The sequence below is a fragment of the Rattus rattus genome, chromosome 9, assembly GCF_011064425.1.
Source record: "Rattus rattus isolate New Zealand chromosome 9, Rrattus_CSIRO_v1, whole genome shotgun sequence".
Lineage (NCBI taxonomy): Eukaryota > Metazoa > Chordata > Mammalia > Rodentia > Muridae > Rattus > Rattus rattus.
Window position 1 is genome coordinate 67,413,774 of NC_046162.1, and position 23,831 is coordinate 67,437,604.

General features: G+C 53.9%; 2 protein-coding genes and 1 pseudogene across 2 annotated transcripts; 2 read left to right on the plus strand and 1 right to left on the minus strand.

Moving 5' to 3' along the window:
- Positions 1–202: 202 nt before the first annotated feature.
- Prcd (photoreceptor disc component) lies at positions 203–3,482 on the minus strand. Its single transcript, XM_032913056.1, has 3 exons — positions 3,398–3,482; positions 531–716; positions 203–275 (listed from the first exon to the last, which is right to left on the minus strand). The coding sequence occupies exons 2-3, from the start codon at positions 599–601 to the stop codon at positions 203–205; spliced, it is 144 nt and encodes a 47-aa protein (XP_032768947.1). The 5' UTR covers positions 602–716; positions 3,398–3,482.
- Cygb (cytoglobin) lies at positions 3,298–12,887 on the plus strand. The gene is made up of 4 exons (XM_032913055.1): positions 3,298–3,598; positions 8,500–8,731; positions 9,060–9,223; positions 11,485–12,887. Exons 1-4 carry the CDS (start codon positions 3,456–3,458, stop codon positions 11,516–11,518), a joined length of 573 nt encoding a protein of 190 aa, XP_032768946.1. The 5' UTR covers positions 3,298–3,455; the 3' UTR covers positions 11,519–12,887.
- A 9,835-nt stretch (positions 12,888–22,722) lies between these two features.
- LOC116910753 lies at positions 22,723–22,877 on the plus strand (annotated as a pseudogene).
- Positions 22,878–23,831: the final 954 nt, after the last annotated feature.

Here is a 23,831-nt window from a genome sequence, read left to right on the forward strand (position 1 = left end):
GACTGCCCCACACATCACAGAAGCAAAAAGCAACACAGCATTGGTGCTGAAAGGGGGAGCAAGGACTCCCTCTCCCACCTAACCTGCCCACTACACAAGGAGTGACTATGGTGAGGGCTGGAACCCACACACGCACGCGTGCGCGCACACACACGCGCACACCAATAGTTTCCTTAGCACCACTTTTCCCACCCTGACTCTCTTACCTCCTGGTAGCTTGAAAGTCTGTTTCCGAGCTGCTGCCCACGACTGTCCCATCCACTCTGCTAGGCTCTCTGGAAGGGAAGAGCAGGCAAGAGAACCTGTAGGCAACGCTCAGCCTCGGCCCCACCTCCTTTCCACAGTCCAGCAGCACAGGACTAATGGGCTGGCTGTTTCAACCCAGCACCACCAGCTGTGAGAGTGACCCTTCCAGGGTGTCCTTTGAATCCCTTCCCAGAGCAGGTCTGTTCACCCTGCGCTGCTCTGTAACCTTCCCTGGTAGTCCCTCCCAGCCACCACCCCAGTCCACAGCCCCATCAGTTTCTCACGGTTCGACTCGGTTGGTAAATCTACGGCGCCACAGCATGGCCACGCTGAGCAGGAAGAGGGTGGTGCACATGGTTCAGCTGCCCCATCCCCACCGACGACCAACCCTGCTGAAGAAGGACACAGGCCCGGGGGCCCACAATGGCCAAGCCGCCTCTCCCAAGCCACCGCTGTGTTTCCTGAAGTTCCTGGGAAGGGATTAGGAGATTCAAGCTGATTAGTGGAGTGAGCAGACCTGACCTTGTGAAGAGAGATTAAACTCACCAGGCCCAAGATCTCCCCTCCTAGTGGCAGAGTAAGCCAGCCTCCTTCAAGACATGCAAGGTGACCCCGAGTGCCTATCCAGAATGTCCTACCCAGAGCGTTCAACTCTATCCAGGTTTTTGGCAGGTAGTGCAACCGAGTTAAATGAGTGACTTCCCTCCATCCAGTGTTACAGGCACCCGCAGAGCACTTGGGGAATTGCAAGCATCAAGGATAACTTCAAAGAGGATCTGGGGCCTTGGCCCAGTGACAAAGACCTGTAAGCCACCGGGGAGGGGAGGAGCACCTCACTCACATTCAAAGCCTGGCGGAGCTACAGAGAGCATTGGAGGCCAGCCTGGGAAGAGTCTCTCAAAGAGGTCTGAGGAGAAAGCTCAGTGGCAGAGTACTCGCCCGGGGTTCCAAGGCCCTAAGTTCAGTCTCCCATACAGGAGAGAAAGAGCGAGCTACCGCAGGAGGTGTCTGAACGTGCAGGTGCCAGAGAAGGAGGGGCCCTCAGCCAACTCTGCCGCCGACAGGAAAGGTAGCCAATCTTCCCTGACGGACGCAGGCCGCCAGGCAGAAGAGCTGCACCGTCGCAGCTGAGGCAGGAGAGAATGGCAGAGAGGAGAAGGAATGGATGATGGGACAGAGAGCGGAGCATGCGTGTGTGTGCCCGTGCATGTGAGTGTGTGTGTGTGTGTGCACCGGACCTCCCCCATGCCCTCTGAGCTCTTCTAATTACACTCCCTTTGCAGTAAAAGGCAGAGTCGAGGTGTGCACACAGAACTATAAATTCTATCTTATATAACAACCTTATATAATTTAGATAGAAATTATAAGCTTATCAATTATGTACTAGACTACCGTACCAATACGTCCTAAGTTATGAGGTACGGCAGTCAGAAGAGAGGTTGAGAATCAATATTAACATTCTTTGCACATCCCACCTGGACCTCCTGGGCCTGGACAGGAAAGCTGGAGCCAGCACCACGGGGCTGGGACAAGGGCTGAGTGATGTTGGGACCTGAACCCACACCGCCCCCACCCTCTCCAGGACCTTCAGCTTTCCTTCCCTAAGCAAGATGGGAGGTAATGCCGCCACCCAGGAGTTCCATCAGGCACCCCAACACTGAGCTGCAGGGAGGGCCCTGTTGGCCTACAAAGGTTCTTATTTACCCTCTGTGACTGAACCTTCAAGTCTGTATTTTCTATAGATTTTTAAATTGTTGGTGTGGGGGTGGGGCAGCTTGCAGGGGTCAGTTCCTTCCTTCGACCCTGTGGGTCCCAGGGACGGGACTCAAACTGTCAAGATTTGTGGGGCAAATGCCTTTAAAGATTTTAAATCAACAGGGACCAAAGCTGAAGGGGAGAACCACTTCCTGGGCAACAGCCTTGGGGACGTGGGGAGAGCCAGAGACAGCCCAATTATCTGTGTTAGGACTAGGCCTCCGTGGTCTCAGGGGTCCTGCTGTCTGCCGCGCAGGCCTGAGCAGCTGATGGCAGATGAGGTTTCTGGTTCTCTCAAGACTGCACTCCTCCCCTCTGTCCCAGTGTCACCTCTCCCTGAGCAGCCTACGGAGATGAAGGATCTGCCTTTCAGTTCTCAAATTGAACCCTCAACGGTGACAAATGTCTTCACTGCCCGGTGCCTTACTCAGAACTTCCAGCTGCCCAGAGCCGATCCATCATACCTGCCTGACGGCCTCTCTGTGGAACTTCATTCCACTAAGGCCAGGGCCATAATTCAGGACAGTGTCTGGTCCTATCATTAACTAGCCACTCAGGACTCGCTGGGGAGGCATTGGTGGGGAGGGAAGTGGGGCACCGGACTCTGGCTCCCCAGACTGGACATGTGCACAAGTTCAAAGGGCCAGCTGGAAGAGCAGATGGGAAGAGAGACTACCCATCGCTCTAAACCTGCCAAAACTTGAAGTCCCTACGTCTGACAACGGTGTCTCGGCCCAGTCTCCCGTTCAGGAGTGGCAGGGCTACAGGGGAAGCCTAGATTTCTCTGCAAGTTCCTCCAAAGCAGGCGATGCCTGGGTGTGTTTGACTTTGAGTTAGATCCCTACTTCGTTAAGGGTACACACACACACACACACACACACACACACACACACACGTCCAGACACCAGATATCGAGAGCTGAGACTGGGCACCATCCCCGGGGCACACTCCAGTACACCCCGCGCTGCCCAGCGCCCCGTGACCCCCGATCCTCCCAGCCCCTTCTGCACATTGGCCACACCTACCTCTCCCAGCCCGGACCACGGTGGCCTTGCTAACGGGTGGGTGATCAAGCCAAGCGGGCAGCCGTCAGCCGTAACACCCCTCATCCTGCCTAACCTCCTTCACCTTGCCAAAATTGACTCCCCAAAACAGGACTGAGATTTTGGAGCGGATTCATTTTTTTTTTTAACATTTTTTTTTCCCAGCAGACCACATCCCCGCCCCCAGCTCGCAGTCCCCCGCCCCTCGCACATATACCCTGCACACCCGCGCGCACACACACTGGCGCGCACAGACACACACACACACACACACACACACACACGCTCCCTCCCTCCGGCGCTCTACTCCGCGCCCGCCCGCCCGCTCGCCCGCCCGCCCGCCTCGCACGCACCGGCCTCGGCTCCCCGCGCCCGCCGCCGAGCGAAGCTGCGCTGGGATCGGAGCAGCTCATGGAGAAAGTGCCGGGCGACATGGAGATAGAGCGCAGGGAGAGGAACGAGGAGCTGTCCGAGGCGGAGAGGAAGGCGGTTCAGGCTACGTGGGCCCGGCTGTATGCCAACTGCGAGGACGTGGGGGTGGCCATCCTGGTGAGGTAGGTGTCGCTCCCGGCTTGGCGGGGCCCAGGACGGGGAGGGTGACAGCGGCTGCGGGCAGAGGCGGGCTCGGCCCGCTGCGAGCTCCGGCGCCACCTCCCCAGTGATTGGGGACAGGTCGTGGTGAAGGGTGCTTTGGAGAGATGGAAACCTTAGCTGGCTCCTTCCTAGCTCTGAGAGTAGAGCTCATCATCAATAACTAGATGCGGGAGAGCGCTTGGTCTCCCTGGCCTCAGAACTCACCCATCCCAGCCGGTCCTCCTCACGGTCCTCCTCACGAGTGACCCTAGCGATCCAACTAAGACGTATGGGTTTTAGAGACAGACAAGAGACACTGAGGTTCAGTCAGGAAGAAGGTTAAAGAGGAAACAGAACGCCCTGTCCACTCAGGCCCTTTAGAAGAACACAGCAGAGAGCAGGGGGTAAAGGTCAAGAGGCCCAGCTTCCCAGCCGCCCCTTTCTGCCTCAAAAGTGAGACCAGGGAGAGCTGCAGGTGAGACAGCAGACTCCTGGAATGCAACCCTGGTTGAGGTTTATTTTTTGATATGGGATGGGGGTTTTCAGGAGACAGGGCCCCACTCTGGACCCTCCAGCCAGGTAAGAAGGATATCATCTGACCCCGGTATCCTTAAGGACCCCCCTCTCCAAGTGACGCCATATGTATACCTTGCATCCTGGGAATGTCCCCAAGCTCCACAAACTACAGAGTGACTCTAGTTACAAGTCAAATCTATAACCTTCCTACAGGCGCTGGGCCCAGGGGCTCAGGCAGAACCACCACATACACCCTCAGCCCGCAGGCTGTCAAATCTAGGCCGGCAGGGCAGCCTCCCGAGCGGAGATAAGGTGGAACCTGGGGGCAGGCCAGCTGTGATGCAGCTGTTTTCCAGTCCTGACCCCTGCTCTGGTTCCTCTTCTCCTCTCTTTGCCTCTGCCTCCTGCAAGTCTGGGACCCAGCTCCCTACCGACGACGACGAGATGCCTGGATCCCAACTCAGAAATAGCTTCTGAGGAAGAGAGCAGAAGCACTTTGGAGGAGTTAGGGGAGGATTCCTGGGGAAGAGGAAGGGAGGGCTAGTTCCGAGTTCTCTAACCCGGCAACGTTGCCCTGGGTGACAGGAACCAAGGAGGGCCACCGGGAGCCTCAAGCTGCCAACACTCAGAGACCCAGACTGGCAGTGTGGGCACCCACACACAAGCACACGGTGGAGAAGAGAGCTGCAGGTCCACCAGCCTGCATCCCCAGCGGGCTGCTCTTGGTCGTATGTCGTACCCCCTAGGCCCACAGAGCATACGTGGAAACAAGGCAAGGCGCATAGGACCTGGACATAGTCTTGTTATTTGCCAGTGAATTGCTTCTCCAGGAATAGGGAAGGGGAACGGGGGGGGGGGGCAGAAGAAGGACAGGACCTGAGAGTAGGGCTCATTCTGTATCCTGTGAGCCCTTTCGTCTTTGGTTCTCCCCCTGACACCCAAGGGACCAGTCCCGGCTGGGAGAGCTATTTACTGATAGACAAGGCACCCAAAGGCCCACAGTGAACCCGAGGAGACCTGATATGGCAATCAGATCTGGCTTGCCGAGCAGCTGGACACCACACTTCACCTAACTCCACAGAGCCAGCCAGACAAACCTGGGCCAACCCTATATCGGCCACTCCCTGTGGCTCCGGATGCCCCCGACTCCTCTGTTCCTGTCTGCCCCAGGCCTGACCAATGGAAAAGGGGAGACCCCTTAGCTTCTCGCAGCTTCACACGGGACCCATCCATACATAGATCCTGGTCATAAAGCCATGTTGATAAGCCCAGCATGTTCATCCACAGGACCGTCTGATCACTTTCCCCTTCCGTCCCGACCACCCACTCCGCCTGCAGGGTAGGGGCGAGGAGGAGGCTGACTTCCAGCAGCAGCTCCTGGAGATAGGATGTAACTATCCTGAGTTAGAAGTTGCCTTAAGAGTCTGAGGCAGATCCATGTTTCCACTCATGTCAGAAAGAAGCCTGGGGAGGGAGTATCGCCCACCCCCCCCCCAGTTGTAATGCTGACACGTTCCCCCTCACACGCAGATGGGCCTATTTCAGGCTCTTGGAAACCCAGATGCCTCTGAGAGCTGAGAAACTCCCCAAGACTGGCTGCTAGGGCTTCTCCCTAGCAGCTCAAGCCAGCCAGGGAGGGGTGGGAGGAAACACAGGTTCGGGAGAAGCCAGCATGGTAGGCAGAGCTCAAGGCTCCTGCTCCTGGGGCCACATGTAGTGCCGGTGCCGCTGTGTTGAGACAAGAGACTTTTTTTTTTAAAGATTTATTTATTTTATGTGAGTATACTGTCACTGTCTTCAGACACACCAGAAGAGAGAATTTGATCCATTACAGATGGTTGTGAGCCACCATGTGGTTGCTGGGAATTGAACTCAGGACCTCTGGGAGAGCAGTCGGTGCTCTTAACCACTGAGCCATCCCTCTAGCAGCCCCACCCCACCCCACCCCACCCCACCCCCAGACAAGAGACTCTCACCTGTGCTGAGGCCTGGTTCCTGCCTGCTGGGCAGCCTTGGGGACCAGTCAGTTCCTGATCCACCAGATGGGGAGCAAAGCAATGTTCAGGGATAGTTGTTGGCTGGAATGCCCTCAGGGGAAAGGACCCAATAGCCTCTAGGCTGTGGCAACAGAATGCTGTAAGAGATGCCTTTCAAATAGCTTACAAATGGCAGCCTATGGGGCCAAAATAAAACTCATTTTTATTGCAATCGGGAACACCCTAAAGTCTGAGGTGCTGGTGGTTTTGTGTAGGGGGTGAGGGGCATGTTTCTCTGTCACGGCATTCATGTGGAGGTCATTGAGGAAGAGTCTCTCTTGTTTCCACCACTGCACTCTTCCCTGGGGATGATGTCCCACTGCCAAGGAGGGCTGGGGTTACTCATGTGCCGCAGCGTCCTGCCTTTGGGGTTTTTATACACTCCGAGGATCAAACTTAGTTGCACTCCGAGTGACTTTACACATTGACTCGTCTCCCTGGCCCTCCGGGGGGCATCTTCGTTCGTCCCTCATCACAAAACTTCCGGAGAAGTCCTGCATGTTATCCCGCTGCCACCTTGTTCCACACCCACGCACCTCTGCAGAAGCAAGCGACAGAGCTTCTCTCAAACTTCCACAGACAGGAGGAAGGGCCGTGAAGTGTCCAAGGTCACACTCAGCATCCAAGGGGGTCCTTGTCCCTCTCCACGTGGACAACACCCCAGTCATTGTCAGACCCTTCCTGACAAAAATCAGCTGTGGCCACAGACGGGCTGGCCAGCATGATGTTCTATGTCTCCTTCACATCAGACTCTCGGGCCTGAGCGATGAGCTGTGAGCTCCTCTAACGCCTCAGGGGATGATGACACCCACTGGTCAGGCACTTTATACTCTTTCTGAAGAACTCTCACTGCGCCCCAGCCAGAAGCACCCTAGCCGGGGTGAAGGGTCAGGGCATTTCATGAGACCCTGCCACTGCTTATGGTTTGGTGTCTGGCCCGACAGACTGAGAGGGTAGCAGAGAAAACTACTCAGCGGCACTAATGGCCATGGAGGGACAGCCACCCTGGGTGGCCAGAAAAGGGCAGGTCTGACATGGGGCATGTGTCAGGCATCCCACTGCATCATGGGAAGGAAGCCTGGCCAATGCTAAGTGCCTTTTGCTGGGCTGGGACAGAGAGAGGACTCTGGGCAAAGACAATGTAGACGTGGCGCTAGGGAGGTGGGCAGGGACCATGTGTAAAATGTCTGGAGTGTCTACCTCAGGTGTAAACGAGGGGGCCCAGGGGTGTTTCCCGGATGGTGAAAGACCCGGTGAAAGGAGAGTGGGGGAATTAAACAAACCTAGATAAACCAGAGACGGGAAGGCCCAAATTCCCCTCCAAGGGATTCTTTTGGGGATGCGGGGGGTGTGGTGGAGCATGACTTTAGATCCCTCATTTGAGAGGCAGAGGCAGGGCGTGGTGTGAGTTTAAGACCTCACGGATAAGTCATTACAAATCACTCCACAAAGGGAAAATCAACTGTTTAAATTAGATGGACCAGTCGGCGAGGAGAAAAGGGTTTCTCTTGTCCGTCTCTTCTTCGTTGGCTGCACGAGCACAGACAGGTCACCCCCGGCCTCACTCTGGTCACAAGGAGGGGCTCTCGCTATCCTCTAAGGACACCATGTTGACCGAGCCTCAAGTGTCGTGGACACCGTGCTGACGACAGACACACAGTTTCTCTTGACGTTCACAGCCCTAATGGGACAGGAATGAGGCTTAGAGAAGAGAAGTCATGGGTGCTTGCCTAGGAACCACCAGTGCTGAGGGGAAGCTAAGTAAAAAAGCAGGATATGGAGGAGAAGGAGCCTGATACCCCATGCCTGTAACCCCAGCATTCAGGAGGCCCCGGGGGGAGTAGGAATGTTGCAAGTTTCTAAGCCAGCCTGGTCTACACAGAGATCCAGGCTAGCCCACGTGTAGTTGGCAAGATCTTGTCTCAGAAAAGAAGAGGGAGAGAAGAAGGAAAGTACAACGAATGGTACATACTTGGGAGGCAGAGGCAGGATTACTGGAGCCCAGGAGTTCAGGGCCATCCTGGGCAACAAACTGAGCCTTTAATTAAAAATTAAAACAATTGTTCCATGATTCTAGACTCTCTCGGTGATGAGAGAGCAGGTCTCAGTGGGGTGTAGGCTCAGAGAGCACACAGAGGTGAGGTGGACGGTGGCCTGGCACGAGAGGCTGCCAGCCCAGACAAGTTGGAGAGCCTGTGACTGGAAGGACAGCTCTGTATGGGAGTAAAAACCATCACTGGTGTGGCAGCGTAACTACTAACCCCCCACCCCCCGCCTCCAAGTTGGAGGCAGCCCCCTGCTTCAGTGCCCACCCTGTTCCTCCCTCCCAGGTTCTTTGTGAACTTCCCGTCGGCCAAGCAGTACTTCAGCCAGTTTAAACACATGGAGGATCCCTTGGAGATGGAGAGGAGTCCCCAGCTTCGGAAACATGCCTGCCGGGTCATGGGGGCCCTCAACACGGTCGTGGAGAACCTGCATGACCCGGACAAGGTGTCCTCTGTGCTCGCACTGGTTGGCAAGGCCCACGCCCTCAAGCACAAGGTGGAACCTATGTACTTTAAGGTACGTCCGTTCCTTCCCTTCGCTCTTGTCCAGAGCCCACAAGCCACTGGGCCATAGCTGTGACTCTGGGAGGGCTCCCAGAATAGCAGAGATGGGCACCATGCTGCTAGCCTGTTCTCCTGGGGAGTCTGTGGCCGGCCTGAAAGGGCAGCACAGCAGGAGAGAGAGGTGGGACCAGTCCGCTGTAGTCCTTGTCCTGAGAGCATGGTCTCCAGTAAGCACCAGGCTGTTAGCTTGTGTCACATGAGCCAATGTGGTCCTAGCAGGGGTCCTGAGGAAGGCGGGAGGCAGGGTGCCCAGGCCCTTACTCCACCTTCTTTGCCCCCAGATTCTCTCTGGGGTCATTCTGGACGTGATCGCCGAGGAGTTTGCCAACGACTTCCCCGTCGAGACGCAGAAAGCCTGGACCAAGCTGCGCGGTCTCATCTACAGCCATGTGACCGCGGCCTACAAGGAAGTGGGCTGGGTACAGCAGGTCCCCAACACCACCACGTGAGGAGGGGGGAAGGGTGGTCTGGGCAGCCTCCCTGTGGTGTCCCTCTCTTGTCCCCTGGGCTTCCCATCTCTCCCAGGAACAGGGACTGGCTGCTGTGGCAGGAGCCCTATGCAGACACGCTGGAAAAGTAGGCACAAGGCAGAGGGCCTGTGGGCACAGCACTCTTCTTCTCAGACCACAGGCCAGCTCCTGTCCAGCCCCTACTCTCGGCTACACAGAGCCGTGAACTCCAAGTAGATGTATCTGGGCATGGCTTCTCCTTGTCTGGAGCAGGGAAGGCTCAGATCACCCAAGGTTATGATGATCTCCCTCCCGGCAGGGCGATGGCTGCTCAAGCTGAGCAGGGTGGGCCAACTCCACCCTTCCTCCTGGAGTACCAGTCCATTAGGCCTGTTCCCCATTCGATGTGACCAGTCAGTGGTTCCATCCATCGTCTGCCTTAGCATAGCTGGAGCCAGGAAGGTCACAAGGACACATACACATGCCCAGGCTCACAAGGGACCTACATGAGTGTCACCCACACGGACAAAACTAGGGGATATTTACTTCCAGTCTGACCAGAGAGGACAGCTCCCAACAGGGTGGCCCAACTCGATGACTCCTGCTGACTGGAAGCTTCGGATGGGGCGGCTGGGAACACTCAGACCCCCCTAGACCTCCAAGAGGGAGCTGACTCTGGGAGCTGAATGGAAGGGCAGAGGCAGGGCTGAAGGAGGAGGAGGAGAGCGGAGGCGGGAACAGGAACCAGGGGGTCAGCCAGCGGCTTGGGACACGTGTTGTAGAGAAATATTCCCAGCAGTTTCCCACAGAAAAAGCAACGTCTCCCCCAGGCTCTTCCAAGGTCCCCCCCCCCCCCCCGAGCCACCTCCTGTTTACGGGCCTCCCCACCCAGCTCTGCAGAGGAGGTCCCCAAGGGCAGGGAGAGGCCAGGCCTGCTGTCCTTCCCGCTGCTGACCAACCAGTCCACTTGTGCCTCCCCCACCATCGGCAGTTCCCCAGGAGAGCAGAGTTCTCAAGAACTGCTCTTTACCCGCAGGTCAGCTCCAGATGTGTACAGCTGGACCTAGCCTGCCCCAGACCCTGGAGTTTTACCTGCCAGAGGAGGGGCCAGGCTGGAAAACTGAGGTTACCTCCAGCTAGCACTGAGAGGGACCAGGGAATAGACTGGAAGGGGAGAAGTCAGAGGGGCTCACACTCCCCCCCCCATCCCCAGCTCCCCCCCTCCCCCAGGGGCAGGCTCTGCAGCCCGAGATGAGTTTGTTTACCAGGCACGACACAAGATTTCCTGCTTTTGGAGAAAGGAGCTTTTTACTAGGCCTAGAGGGACTGTGGGGAAGAACTGGTCAGCCAGCCCCAGTGAATCAGAAACACATGGCCGAACCTTCCCACTCCTGCCCCAGCTGGACCCCAGGGACTTAGCCAAACCCCAAACATCTGTCCCCCTTTGGTCCTACCGAGCTGAATCTAGGGGACGATGAGGCACCAGACATCCCAGGGCCTAACCACCTCTCCACCCACCGGGCCTGAGCACCCACCGTGGGCTTCCCTAGATGTCACACTGGGAGTATCCCCTCCTCCCTTGACAGCCTTCATCCCCCATCTCTGGTATCCTGGGGGCTTGAGCATGGGCCAGGGCCTGTGAGACCCAACCTACTGCCAGGACCTCCTTGCTTCACAGGGTGGGGACGAGTCTCGGGGCCAACTTTTAGAAGGGCCCCGTCCAACTCCTCTTATCAGAGAAACACAGAGAGCCAGACACCACTGTTTATTGAACTGTCTCTGCTTCGGGGTGTGCGACTCTGTGTGGGTGGAGGGGTGCTGGGGCAGGGACATGTGATGGCCACCGAGCTAGAAGGAGTTCCATGGATGGGGACACTGCTACACAGAAGCCAGGGAGCGCTCGCCCTGCTCGGCCAAGCAGCACGTCCTATTTCCAGATGAGTGGAGAACAAGTTCGGGCTGGCCCCGTGGAGTCTTATAGAGTGTGTGAAATGCTTCTGTTCTCAGAGCGCAAGCCTATCCGAAGCCGGCCACGTTTTAGAGGGGCAGATCCAGACCCCTCGTGGGCCACCCAACTAGCTTGAGGTAGCACAGTGGGGTTGGTTGTGATGGGGGGTGCTTATACAGTGGTGTTGGGTCCCTCAGCAGAAAGTGTCCCGTTCCGTGACCCCCCCAAGTCACCTCTCCCAGCACCCCAGGTGTCCCACCCACCTTCCCCCACTGACCCCTGTAACCTGTACCTTCATCTCATCCACAGCCTACCAGCCACACTGCCCTCTTCAGGGCCATAGGACCCCTCCCGGCTCCCCCCTCCCTGGCAGCACTTTGGGCAGAAGGGCTGACTTCTGAAGACACTCCTTGACCTTCCATTTCTGGGTGCCAAGGAAGCTGGAGGAACCCCTGACTGGACTTCCCGAAAGGAGGCCTTCATCATGGCTGTGGTCTCCCGCGTTACTGGGAGGTGGGGCTGGCTACCTGGATGCTGAATTTAGCAGAGGGGAACCCTTCTGCCTCGCAGCAGAGGGCACACCCTCCTTAGCTTTCACTGTCAAGAGAGGGACCTGGCATGTGGCCGGTGGGAAGCGAGGACAAGCCTTTGAGTCACTTCAGAAAGGAACTAGCCCTGCTTCACTCTGCCTACCAGCATGCAGGTTCTCCTCACCATCTCTGAGCATCGCGCACACACACGTCTACCATATACACAGATATATTCTATATACGATCTCTATATAAATATATATACACACACACGTACATATCTGTCGCGTGCACCTGCAGGCCCAGAAGCCTAGGCCTCGCACAGCTGTGGGAGACCCGGAAGAGTCCTGGCCGTACTTCAGGGCAGCTCTACCGGGAGCAGGGAGAAAGCTTGCAACAGCACGAGAGGGCGGGGCCGGGTGGGAGAGCCGGGGTGACTCAGCTCACCCCGCACAGCTCAGTGCCCTGCAATCTTCCCTCTTCCGCCCCCCAAAAGAGAACACTTGGTTTGCCCGGTGTCGGGGCGCACACCTGTAATCCCCGAGCTTGGGACGCAGAGGAAGGACAATCTTTGCAAGTCTGAGGTCAGGTGGTCTACGCTTGGTCTCCATCTTGGTGAGTTTCCGGCTAGCTGGGGTCGACTCAGGGAGACCCCGTGTCAAACAAAACAAGAAGCGAAGAGAAGATCTGGCCCCCCTCCCCTCCCCAAGGGTTTGCCCGACTGACTTGCTCTGGAAAGGGGCACACCGAGAATTCAGGAGACCCCAGTGGGGTGCTGGCCAGTGTAGGTGTCCGGCATTTGGGGGTGGGGTGAGGGGCAGCTTCAGCGTGGAGCCCTAGAATGTCAGCCTCACCCGCTCACTTCAGACAGCAGCCAGGCCACAGGACCAGGGGCCATACTCAAACCCCTCAGCAGAGACCAGGGCCTCTCTCTCCTGCCCTCCTCGGGGGCCACCTGCCCATCCTCTCCAACTAGTCTCCGTAACATTCGCTGGGGACCCCGTGTGTACCCCTTGGTCACGTGTACTGTCCTGGAGGACGTCTTACTGCTGTGGCTACCGTGCCTGCGTCCCCTCTGGTCCCACCCTCACGCAGCCTTCCTGTAACTGCCTGTCTTTTTGTAGTTTCTGATGTTTGTAACCAGACCCAGCTGTGTCATTAAACAGGTCTGCTCTTCCTGTATCTGGCCTCTGCTCCTTTTCCTCTGCGACCTGCCTTCACCTCTCTCTCCCCTCAGCAGTTCTAGCTAAGGGCAGTTTCACTGAAAACAGTGCCAGCGAGGGAACCCCTTCCCTCGTGCTGGCCCAAGCTGCTCCATGGCCCTAGCGCTCTGGGTTGGACTAGTTGATTTGCTCAGAGGTTGAGAAAAAAAAGCCAGAAGCTGAATTTTTTTTAAAAAAAGGTTTATTTATTTTGTGTATGTGAGTACATTGTAGCTGTCCTCAGACACACATCAGATCTCATTACAGATGGTTGTGAGCCACCGTGTGGTTGCTGGGATTTGAACTCAGGACCTTTGGAAGAGCAATCAGTGCTCTTGACCACTGAGCTATCTCTCCAGCCCACCCCCCTCCTTTTTAGAAGCTGGATTTTATAAGAGCAAGGCATGGGTCTGTTGTATTAAAACTTCAGAGAAGCTAGGCCTACCCTGTGGTTTAGTTTTCTTGGGAGGTTGAGGCATGAAGGTGAGGCTGGGGGGAGGTCACAAGTTTAAAGCCAGCCTGGGCAATTTAATACGTCCTTGTCTCAAAATAAAAAAATGAAGAAGGCCGAGGACCCAGCTCAGTGCAGAACATTGGCCTGGGAATACCCAGGCCCCCTCCAACACTCCCACTGGGGGTGAGGGGGAGGGTAGCCAGTGCCTTTTGGATTTTGTCCAGGAAATCTGGCAAGGACAGGGTCAGTGTGGAATAAAGGAAGTGTTGTCAGAGCCGAGCTTGGTAGCACACACCTGTCATCCGAGCGCCCAGCTCGGATCCATCATACAAGGTAGGAAGATTACCAGTTGGAGGACAAACTGGAGGACATGATGAGTCCCTGCCTCAAAAAGGGGGTGGGGTGGGAGTACTGTCTAGGTGCCCATACAGAAGGGCCCTGTTTGTGTGCACTAGTCACATAGCCAAAAATCAAACCCCAACCTCCTTCTAAGCCTACACATGGAGGGGGGGGGCATTTCATTTGAGAAGCTGAATAGGTCCTGCTGCTTCCAGGATCCCCCCCTGGGTAGGGCAGAAAGGAAGCCTGCTGGAATTAACCTTCAACCCTAAACTCTCAGCCCAGAACCTCTTCCCAATCCCCATCCCCCATGACAATGGTCACAACACAACAGCAGCATCAAGTCTCCGAGGGGGGATCAAGGAGGTCACCATAGGGAGGGGTACAGGAGAGCCGGAAACCGCTTCTGCCCCTTGGGAAGGCTTCTGGCTGTCTGAGAGGACTCAGCTGACACGGGAAAAGTCTTGTCTCCCAGCCCGTGCACTTGAATGTAGGCAGGGCCTCTCTTCATCTTCCGGGCCTGGCACAGCAGAATACTCGCTGGAAATCCAAAGAAAAAATAAACAACAGTCTTAGAAAGCAAGACAAACGCACGGGCCAAGAGTGAGCCGTGAACCAAAGGAGGATGCAGGGCGCTGGGAGGGCAGCGCAGGCCAGGCCTTTTCCAAAGAGGGAGCGTGCCAGACGGGTGGCCTCCGAGCTCACACTCAGTCGGCGGCAGCGGCGCTGCTGTGTGACTCTGGACAAGAGAGCAAAATTTTCAGAGCTTCCATTCGAAAATAGGAGGCCTGGTGTGTTGGTGCTCCCAGCTCTGGAGAGGCCAAGGAAGGAGGACTACACAGCAAGACACAGCGTTAACTCCTTTCAGCAAAAGTCGGTTTTGCAGGACAGTGGGAGGGGCATGGGGCGGGGCGCAAAGAAGGTGTTCAGAAGGGCGCGGGATGGCTGGACGCTGAGAACCGGGAGAACCGAGAACAAACTGAGCGGCTGAGCAGGAATCCTGTGAGAGACATTGGGACGAGACGGAGAAGTGGGGGGAGGGGCTGTACCATAGCAACAAGAAAAGGCAAAGAGTCCCTGAGCCTCCTGATCCCTGAGGGTTTGGTCCAGCCTGCGCTGGCTGGTAGAGTATTAGCAGGTCGTGATGGAGTCATCCCTGAGAAGGCCTCCCTACAGAAGTCTTGAGAATTGCGTGGGCGGGAAACTGGAGCTATCCTGGAACCTGCCATTGAGAAGAACACTTTCTAATCTCTACCTTCTACAAAGGATGTGAGCCATCACCCACCACAGCCGGGGGATGCTGAAGGAACAGGAGAGGATGCAGACCAGAGCAGGGACGATGCCTGGTCTTTTGTTCTGTGTTCCACAAGTAGTCAGCCTTCTCGGTGAGAGGCAGAGCAACTGGGTCAGCTCCCCCTGGTGAGATCAAGCTGAGAGCCCGGGGAGTGTGGGCAACCAGCGGGGAGCATTTGCAAGGAGACTGCCACCTCGTCCCTGACAAAGAGGCTCTCAGTACAGCCTCACAGTGACCCCTGCTGGCACTAGCATGAACTTCATCCAAGAAAGCGTTCATCTCTAGCCTGCCGGCTTTCTGGCCTCCACATTACACCCAAAGGGATGCGAGCCTTACTGAAACCCGAGCCCCAAAACTACCGGAAACAACTTCCCGCACTTACCAAGTGGAAAAAATTAATATATGAAGGTGTTGGCACCAGATAACACGGGTCTACAATCCCAGCACTTGGGAGGAGGAGGATCCTGAGTTCAAAGCGGACCTGGCTTCTCTAGTGAATTCCAGGTCAGCCAGAGTTATATAGGCTGATCCTTCTCTAAATATACAAACAGAAAACAGGATGTTTCCAGGCGGATCCCTGGGGCTTGCTGGCCAGCCTTGCTTAATTGGTGAATCCCAGGTCCCTGGAGGAAGTCTCAAAACGGAAGTGGGTGCCTCCAGAGAGACTGCACCTGAGCGTGCCCTCTGTCCTTCTATACACAACAAAAGAAACGAGAGAAGCTGGGAGGCGGGAGGGGAGTGGCGGGGGAGGAGGGGAGTACGAGGAAGCTCTGCTATAGTCCCAGCACTCTGGGCTGAAGCACTTTACATGCAAAAGCAGCTTAGGCGACAGTGAGAACCTGTCTCAAAAAATCAGACAGGAAGTTTTGTGGTTTGTTTTTGTCAACTTGACGCCAGATAGGGTCATCTGGGAAGAGCCTGTGGATCGAGCCAGGATGCCATTTTCTTTTTTTTTTTTTTTCTCTCTTTTTTTTTCCGGAGCTGGGGACCGAACCCAGGGCCTTGCGTTTGCTAGGCAAGCGCTCTACCACTGAGCTAAATCCCCAACCCCTGCCATTTTCTTGATTAGGGATTGGTGTGGGATAGCCCAGTGCACTGTGAGCAGTGCCACCCAGCTCTTGGGAGGCAGAGGCAGGTGGATCTCTGAATTCAAGGCGAGCCTGGTCTACAGAGTGAGTTCTAGGACAGCCAGAAAAATCCTCTATCAAAACAAAACAAACAAAAACCAAGGAGGAGAGAGCAGGCCAAGCAAGCCTGGAGAACAAGCCAGTAAGTAGCCTCCTGCCTCCAGGTTCCTGCTTTGACTTCCCTTTATGGTGGATTGAAGTAAACCCTCTCCTCCCCGGGTTGATTTGGTCATCGTGTTTATCAGAGCAATAGATTAGGGAACAAATGTGGCGGCCTCACCTTACGGGGTGGCCATCAAATCCCACACTGTTCTCTGTTCTCCGTGCCCTAGGCGTGCGTCAGGGAAACACAGGCTCAGGGCAGGGAGAGTGGGGGTTCTGCTGTGGCCTTGACCAGTTTGATGCAACCAGGTCAAAGGGCAGTTTAGGAAGACATCAACAACACGCTTCGGCCCTACCTGCGTGGTTTCAGCTTCACGCCCTTCCAGCAGCCTGGGAAGGGGACCTGTGCCTGTTTCACCAACAGCTTTGAGGAGGCCCAGGAGCTCAGCTGGCAACGTCTATGGCCGCTGCCTCCACCTTCAGACCTTGCCAAGAACTGAGAGTGGTGTCCAGCAACCTGTCCCATCCATATGCTGAACTTCTGCCAGGGCCTCCATAGAGCTGTCAGCTACTCTTAAAATGCATTTTTAGGAAGAAAAGAGAAAGGCCTGCATAATTCCTTGCTTTCCTCGTGGAGACACAACAGCCATGCAAAATCATTAAGACCAATAACCAAACATGGCAGGATACACTTTCTAGTTCATAGATGTTCCCACCTGTGACCTTGAACTCCTGACCCTCCTGCCTTCATCTTCCATTGCAGGCACATGCCACCATTCCGGGCTTCAGGGTCTCTTTTATAAAGGTCCCAATCTGCCCATCATGATGGCTCACCCCATAATCCCTGCAATTTTGGGAGACTTGGGTGAAAGGATTATCACAGGTTCAAGGCCAGCCTGGGCTAGGTAGTGAGTTCCAGGACAGTCTGAGCTATACAGCAAAATGTTATCTCTCAGGATTTCCATTGCTGTGAACAGACACCATAACCAAGGCAACTCTTCTAAGGACAACATTTAATTGGGGCTGGCTTACAGGTTTAGGGGTTCAGTCCAGTATCATTAAGGTGGGAACATGGCAGCATCCAGGCAAGCACCGGAGGAGCCGAGAGTTCTACATCTTCATACAAAGGAGGCCGGGAGCAGACTGTTTTCAGGCATCTAGGAGGAGATTCTCAAAGCCAACCCCACAGTGACACACTTCCTCCAACAAGGCCACACCTCCTAATAGTGCCACTCCCTGGGCCAAGCATATGCAAACCATCACACCTTATCTTTTTAAAAAATATATTTTTTAGGGGTATTTTTTAAATGTGCATGACTGTTTTGCCTGCATACCACGCGTGTACCTGGCACCCTCAGTGGTCAGAAGAAGGTGTTAGACATAGGTGCTGGGAACTGAACCCAGGTCCTCTACAAGAGCAGTCAGAGCTCTAACCACTGAGCTGCTGTCTCTCCAGTCCCAGAGTCCTAAACGCTTTTATGTGTAGCGTCAGTAGGCCTAGGCAGGATCGTCAAAGGTGCTGTAAGATCGGTACGAGACATCTAGGGGAGAAGAAATCACACCACGATCGTGTCCAAGAAGCAGACAGAATCCAGCCTGAAGCACTGGAGTTGTCAAGGCCAGGACAACAGAAATCACCAGGGGGAAGGGGGTGGGAGGAATCCTCTGCCCTAGAAGTGACAGGTGTAGAATCCTCCCATCTTTCCCCCTTCACCTCCCCCAACCCTACCCCCACGCCCTGGCCTTCTGCACACCCCCAGCATCATGTTACTACACATTCTATCAAGTCAGGATCACATCCCATCTACTGACTTTATTAAGACTCTTGAGGGGGCTGGAGAGGTGGCTCAGTGGTTAAGAGCACTGACTACTCTTCCAGAGGTTCTGAGTTCAAATCCCAGCAACCACATGGGGGGTCTTGGTGCCCTCTTCTGGCAGACAGGCATGTATGCATGCAGAACACTGTACATGGTAATACATAAATCTCTGGTCTGGTGTAGTGGGTTTACATTCATGGGGACATTCGTTACACGCGTGGGACGATAACCGTATATGGGGCTGGAGAGATGGCTTAGTTGACAGCCACACACACACGAACACATATGCTGCACATACATACATATACACACACACATACACACACTCACACATACACGCACATGTGTGCACACATGGGCACAGGCAAATACAGCTTACATACACACACACAGACACACACATACACACACACACACACACACACACACCCACACACACACACACACACAAGCACAAACCAAGCACAGTATGTAAGACTCCACAGAAGCTCAGGTGTGGTAACAGGAGGGTTACCAAGACCAGCCTGGGTTGAAGCAAATCCCAGGCACCTTTATTGCCAGCACTCAGGAGGCAGAGACAGACAGGTCCTTGTGAGTTCAAGGCCAGCCTGTTTTACACAGGCCAACCAGCAAGGTTGAGATCTCATCTCAACAAAAGTAAAAAATAAAAACAGCTAACCCCTGCAGAAAAGGTAGGCATGGGGACTGATAGAGGAGAATCCCCTCCTATGGGTTGGGGCCTGAGTGGCAGTCCTGATTTGTCAGGAGAGGTCAAGAGAGGTCAGGAGAGGTCAGGGGAGGTCAGGGGAGGTCAGGAGAGGTCAGTTCTGGGCAGGCCTGTGTTGAAGAGCAAAGGCTCCATTTGTCCACAGGAGATGAAGGAGCCGTTGGGAGAGCCAAGTGGATTTGTTCACAGGAATCAACTAGCTAAGTGATTCACGCCTGTAGTCCCTGTGCTCAAGGGATTGAGGCAGGAGGATGGCAACACTTCCCCCCCCCCCCAACAGTTGTAAGCCACCATGTGAGTTCAGGGATGAACTCAGGTCCTCTGCAAGAGCTACAAGTGTTCTTAACCTTAGGGTCACCTCTCCAGGCCTGACACAGAAAGCCGATAAGCCCAGCACTCAGGAGGCACGGGCTGTGAGTTCAAGGCCAGCCTGGTCTCCAGAGTGAGTTCAGGACAGGTCACAATAGAGAAACCCTATCTCTAAAAAATAAAAATGAAAAGGTTTGGGATTGGGGATTTAGCTCAGTGGGAGAGCCCTTGCCTAGCAAGCAAAAGGCCCTGGGTGCGGTCCCCAGCTCCGAAAAAAAGAAAAAAAAAAAATGAAAAGGTTTGGGGTTTTTTTGTTTTGCTTTGGTTTGGGTTTAGATTTGCTTGAGGCAGGGTTTCTCCTTGTAACCAGCCTTGGCTGTCCTGGACTCGCTTTGTAGACCAGGATGTCCTTGAACTCACAGAGATCCTCCTGCCTCTGCCTCCTGAGCTTTGGGATTAAAGACATGTGCTGCCTTACCTGGCAGTGTTTTGCTGTTGTAGTTGTTGTTGTTGTTTTGTGGGTTTTTTTGTTGTTGTTTTGTTTTTTGTTTTGTTTTTTAGCATCTTTTCTTCTGATTTTCTGTTTTTCTTTTCCTCTTCCTTTTATTTTTGTTTATTCACTTTGCATTCTGCTCACTGCCCCTCCTCCTGGCCACTCCCTCCAACAATCCCCCACCCCTGTCCTCTGAGAGAGTGGAGGTCCTCCTGGGTATCCCCCACCCTGGCACATCCAGTCTCTGCAGGACTAGCCACAACCTCTCCCACTGAGGCCAGACAAGGCAGCCTAGCCAGAAGAACATATCCCACAGACAGGCAACAGCTTTTGGGATAGCCACCCGCTCCAGTTGTTTAGGACCCCCATGAAGACCAAGCTATACTTCTGTTTACATGTGGGGGGAGGCCTAGGTCCAGCCCGTGTATGTTCTTTGGTTGGTAGCTCAGTCTCTGAGAGCCCCAAGGGTCCAGGTTAGTTGACACTGTTGGTTTTCCTGTGGAGTTCCTATTCCCTATGGGGTCCTCAATCCTTCCCCCTACTCTTCCATAAGAGTCCCCAAGCTCCATCCGCTGTGCTGTGGGTCTCTGCATCCCTGAGTCAGCTGCTGAGTCGAGCCTCTCAGAGGACAGCCATGCTAGACTCCTGTCTGTAAGCATAACAGAGTATCATTAACAGTGTCAGAGGATGGTGCTTGCCTATGTGAAGAGTCTCAAGTTGGGCTGGTTATTGGTTGGCCATTCCCTCAGTCCCTGCTCCATCCCAGGTCCCTGCATTTCTTGTAGACAGGATACATTTTGGGTGGGTGTCCCTATTGCTCCACTGCGGTTCCTGCCTGGCTACAGGAAGTGGCTTCTTTCAGGTTCCATATCCCCACCACTATGAGTCTCAGCTAAGGTCACCCCGTTGATTCTCGGGTGCCTCCCCTATCTCAGGTCCCCGTCATGTCCTCTAGATAAAATTCTGTTTGTTTACTGAGCCAGGGTATCATGTATGCTATGCTAAAGTTTATTTATTATATATAAAGTACATTGTAGCTGTCTTCAACACACCAGAAGAGGGCATAATCTCTTTATAGATCAAGGAGGGGACCTTGAGTTTCTGAGCCATCTCTTCAGTCTTTGTCCCTTGAGTTTCTTGAGCCTCCTGTCTTTGTCGGATGAGTTTGGGAATTGATGCCACGGGCCACCACACCCAGTTGTTTGGTAGTCAGCAGAGATGGAAGGGTTGAAGCCAGAATTTCTGTCATACTAGGCTGGTGTCTGACCAACTGAGCCACAAGCCCAGACCCTAAATAATGAAATTTATAAAAACTAAGACATAGGTCGACCAGATGGCTTGTAGCACAAGAGCTTGCCACTGAGCCTGATGGCTGGAGTTCCTTCTCCAGAATCTACACAGTAGAAGACTTGGATCCTGAACGCCATCTTCTGACCCCCGGGCCTCCACATGTGCAGCATGGCATATCCCCAACCAAAAAAGAATGTAATAAACATAATTTTTTTTTGAAAAATATTGAACTAATAGCAAAAAGTATAGCGTTCATCTTTTTTTTCATAAATTTATTTTTTGTTTGCTTTATTTTACTTTGTGTCTCAGTCAGGGCTTCTATTCCTGCACAAACATCGTGACCAAGAAGCAAGTTGGGGAAGAAAGGGTTTATTTAGCTCACACTTCCACATTGCTGTTCATCACCAAAGAAAGTCCGGACTGGGATTCAAGCAGGTCAGGAAGCAGGAGCTGATGCAGAGGCCATGGAGGGATGTTACTTACTGGCTTGCCTCCCCTGGCTTGCTCAGTTTGTTCTCTTATAGAACGCAGGACCACCAGCCCAGGGACTGCACCACCCACAATGGACTGGGTCCTCCCCGCTTGATCACTGATTGAGAAAATGCCTTACAGCTGGGTCTCATGGAGGCATTTCCTCAAGGGAGGCTTCTTCCTCTGTGATAACTCCAGCTTGTGTCAAGTTGACACACAAAACCAGTCAGTACACTTTGTTTTTTGTTTTGTTTCTCAAGACAGGGTTTCTCCGTGTAGCCCTGGTTGTCCTGGAGCTCTCTATGTGGACCACGCTGGCCACGAACTCACAGAGATCTGCCTGCCTCTGCCTCCAGAGTGCGGAGATTAAAGGAATACAGCAACAGATCCCGGCTTTATAATTTTAAGATATTTCTATCATGAAGGTTATCGGATAATTTTCGGGAGCTAAACTCTCTTTTTCTACCACATAGGTCCCAGGGATTAAAGTCGGGCCCTCGGGCAAGAGGCAGATCCCATGCAAACAGAAGCGCTCACACAGGTTCAGTGTGGTCACACAGCTTGCATTTCACAACTTGTACTTGGACCACGGCCTGTATTGTTCTCAGCAACACAGCCAATTGCTGCACAAATCCAGCTCGACTGGTTTATTTCACTCCACTCCAGGGAGGCCAGCGGCTGCCCTGAACTTCACCGTACATCCACATGCAATACAGTACCGGTGAGCATCTGACGGTGGAACTGTGCCTTAAAAAGTGAGGCTTGCTTGGTTGCTGAGCATAACCTGGCCCTGGGTTCCCTCCCAAGCAGAGTGTGATAATTGGACACCGATCTTTTCTTCGAAGGTTGCTGTTTCGAATGTGAAATGTCCCCATATTCCCAGGGATTTGAGTATGGGGTCCCTGCTGGGTGGCATTGTCTTGGTAGATTTAGGAGTTCTGACACTGGGCAGTCCTTTTAAGTTTCAAAGCCTGTTCACATTCCTGGCTCGATTACTCTGCTTCATAATTGTGGCTTTAGATATGAAATTCTTAAGCTGATTATGGTGGTGCACGTCTTTGATCCTAGCACTCAGGAGGCAGAGGCAAGTGGTCTCTGAGTTTGAGGCCAGCCTGGTCTACAGAATCCCAGGACAGCCAGAGCTACAGAGAAACCCTGTCTCAAACAAAACAAAACAACAACAGAAAGAGTGAGCGTTGGAATTTTATGAGCCTCCCCCACCTCATGAAATGCTCTGGTATATGCTTGTGTGCCGACCTCTGCGCCAGGCCTTCCTAAGGCTCAACTCTTATCACACCCTTCTTATCATACTGATTATTAATTAGCCAAGCACCTGCCAGTGGGTGGAGACAGTCATTACCCTACCTTAGACAGGATGATTAGTTTAAGACCATCGCTTCTCAGCCTTTTGGCTAAGATCAAGTGTAGAAGTTTAAGGGCAGCCTGGGCTACACCGTGAATTTTTCTTTTCAAAGGTTTATTTATTTATTTTATGTATGTGAGTACGCTGTCACTGTCTTCAGACACACCAGAAGAGGGCATCAGATCCCATTACAGATGGTTGTGAGCCACCATGTGGTTGCTGGGAATTGAACTCAGGACCTCTGGAAGAGCAGTCAGTGCTCTTAACCACTGAGCCATCTCTCCAGCCCTACCCCATGAATTTAAGGCCAATCTTAATAACGTAAAACCTTGTCTATAGACAGAATGATTGATAGATAGATAGACAGACAGACAGACAGACAGGTTAAAGAGCTGGTTCAACAGGTGAGATCACTTGCTACTCTTGCATAGAACCAGAGTTCAGTTCCCTGTGCCCAAGGCAGGCTCCTGGCAATCACCCCAGATCAGGAATCTGACTCCCTCTCTGGCCTCTGCACACCCCCATACACACAAAGGCATAGTCAAAAATAAAGAATAAATAGGTTGCCAGAGAGATGGCTTCACTGGTTACGTGTGTGCTCTTGCAGAGGACCAGGATTCAGTCCGTTGCATCCTCATAAAGTGCCTTATGACCTCCGGCCACTCCAGCTGCAGGGACATCAATGTCCATTGGGTTTCTGAGGTGCCTATTTAACAGATCAGAGTGGACCTGGCTTCCAGGTTCTCCCAGCATGCCTCAGTTCCTCCCTGTTACAGGGTATGGCTGGCATGCCCCACCCTCTACTCTCAAGTTTTCAGTCTAAGGGGGTTGAGCTTCCCCTTCCCCAGAGGCCCTTCTCTACCTCTATAGAATCTAAATTAGTCATCAGCACCTCTCTCTCTCTCTCTCTCTCTCTCTCTCCTCCTCCTCTCTCCTCCTCCTCCTCTTCTCCTCCTCCTCCTCCTCCTCCTCCTCCTCCTCTTCTTCCTCCTCCTCCTCCTCCTCCTCCTCCTCCTCCTCCTCCTCCTCCTCCTCCCTCCTCCTCCTCCTCCTCCTCCATGTCTACATAGTGATTTCCCTGGAGCTGCCCCAGTAAGCCTGCCTTCGTACTTTTAATTTGGCTTGAATTGGCTTCTTT

What these genes read in the sequence shown, in the direction of transcription:
- Prcd (XM_032913056.1), bottom strand. Translation starts at nt 601, where the DNA reads ATGTGCACCACCCTCTTCCTGCTCAGCGTGGCCATGCTGTGGCGCCGT. An exon ending in TTTACCAACCGAGTCGAACC is followed by an intron (nt 276 to 530) that starts GTGAGAAACTGA and finishes CTTCCCTTCCAG; the next exon opens with AGAGCCTAGCAGAGTGGATG.
- Cygb (XM_032913055.1), top strand. Translation starts at nt 3,456, where the DNA reads ATGGAGAAAGTGCCGGGCGACATGGAGATAGAGCGCAGGGAGAGGAAC. An exon ending in GGGGTGGCCATCCTGGTGAG is followed by an intron (nt 3,599 to 8,499) that starts GTAGGTGTCGCT and finishes CCTCCCTCCCAG; the next exon opens with GTTCTTTGTGAACTTCCCGT. An exon ending in TGGAACCTATGTACTTTAAG is followed by an intron (nt 8,732 to 9,059) that starts GTACGTCCGTTC and finishes CTTTGCCCCCAG; the next exon opens with ATTCTCTCTGGGGTCATTCT.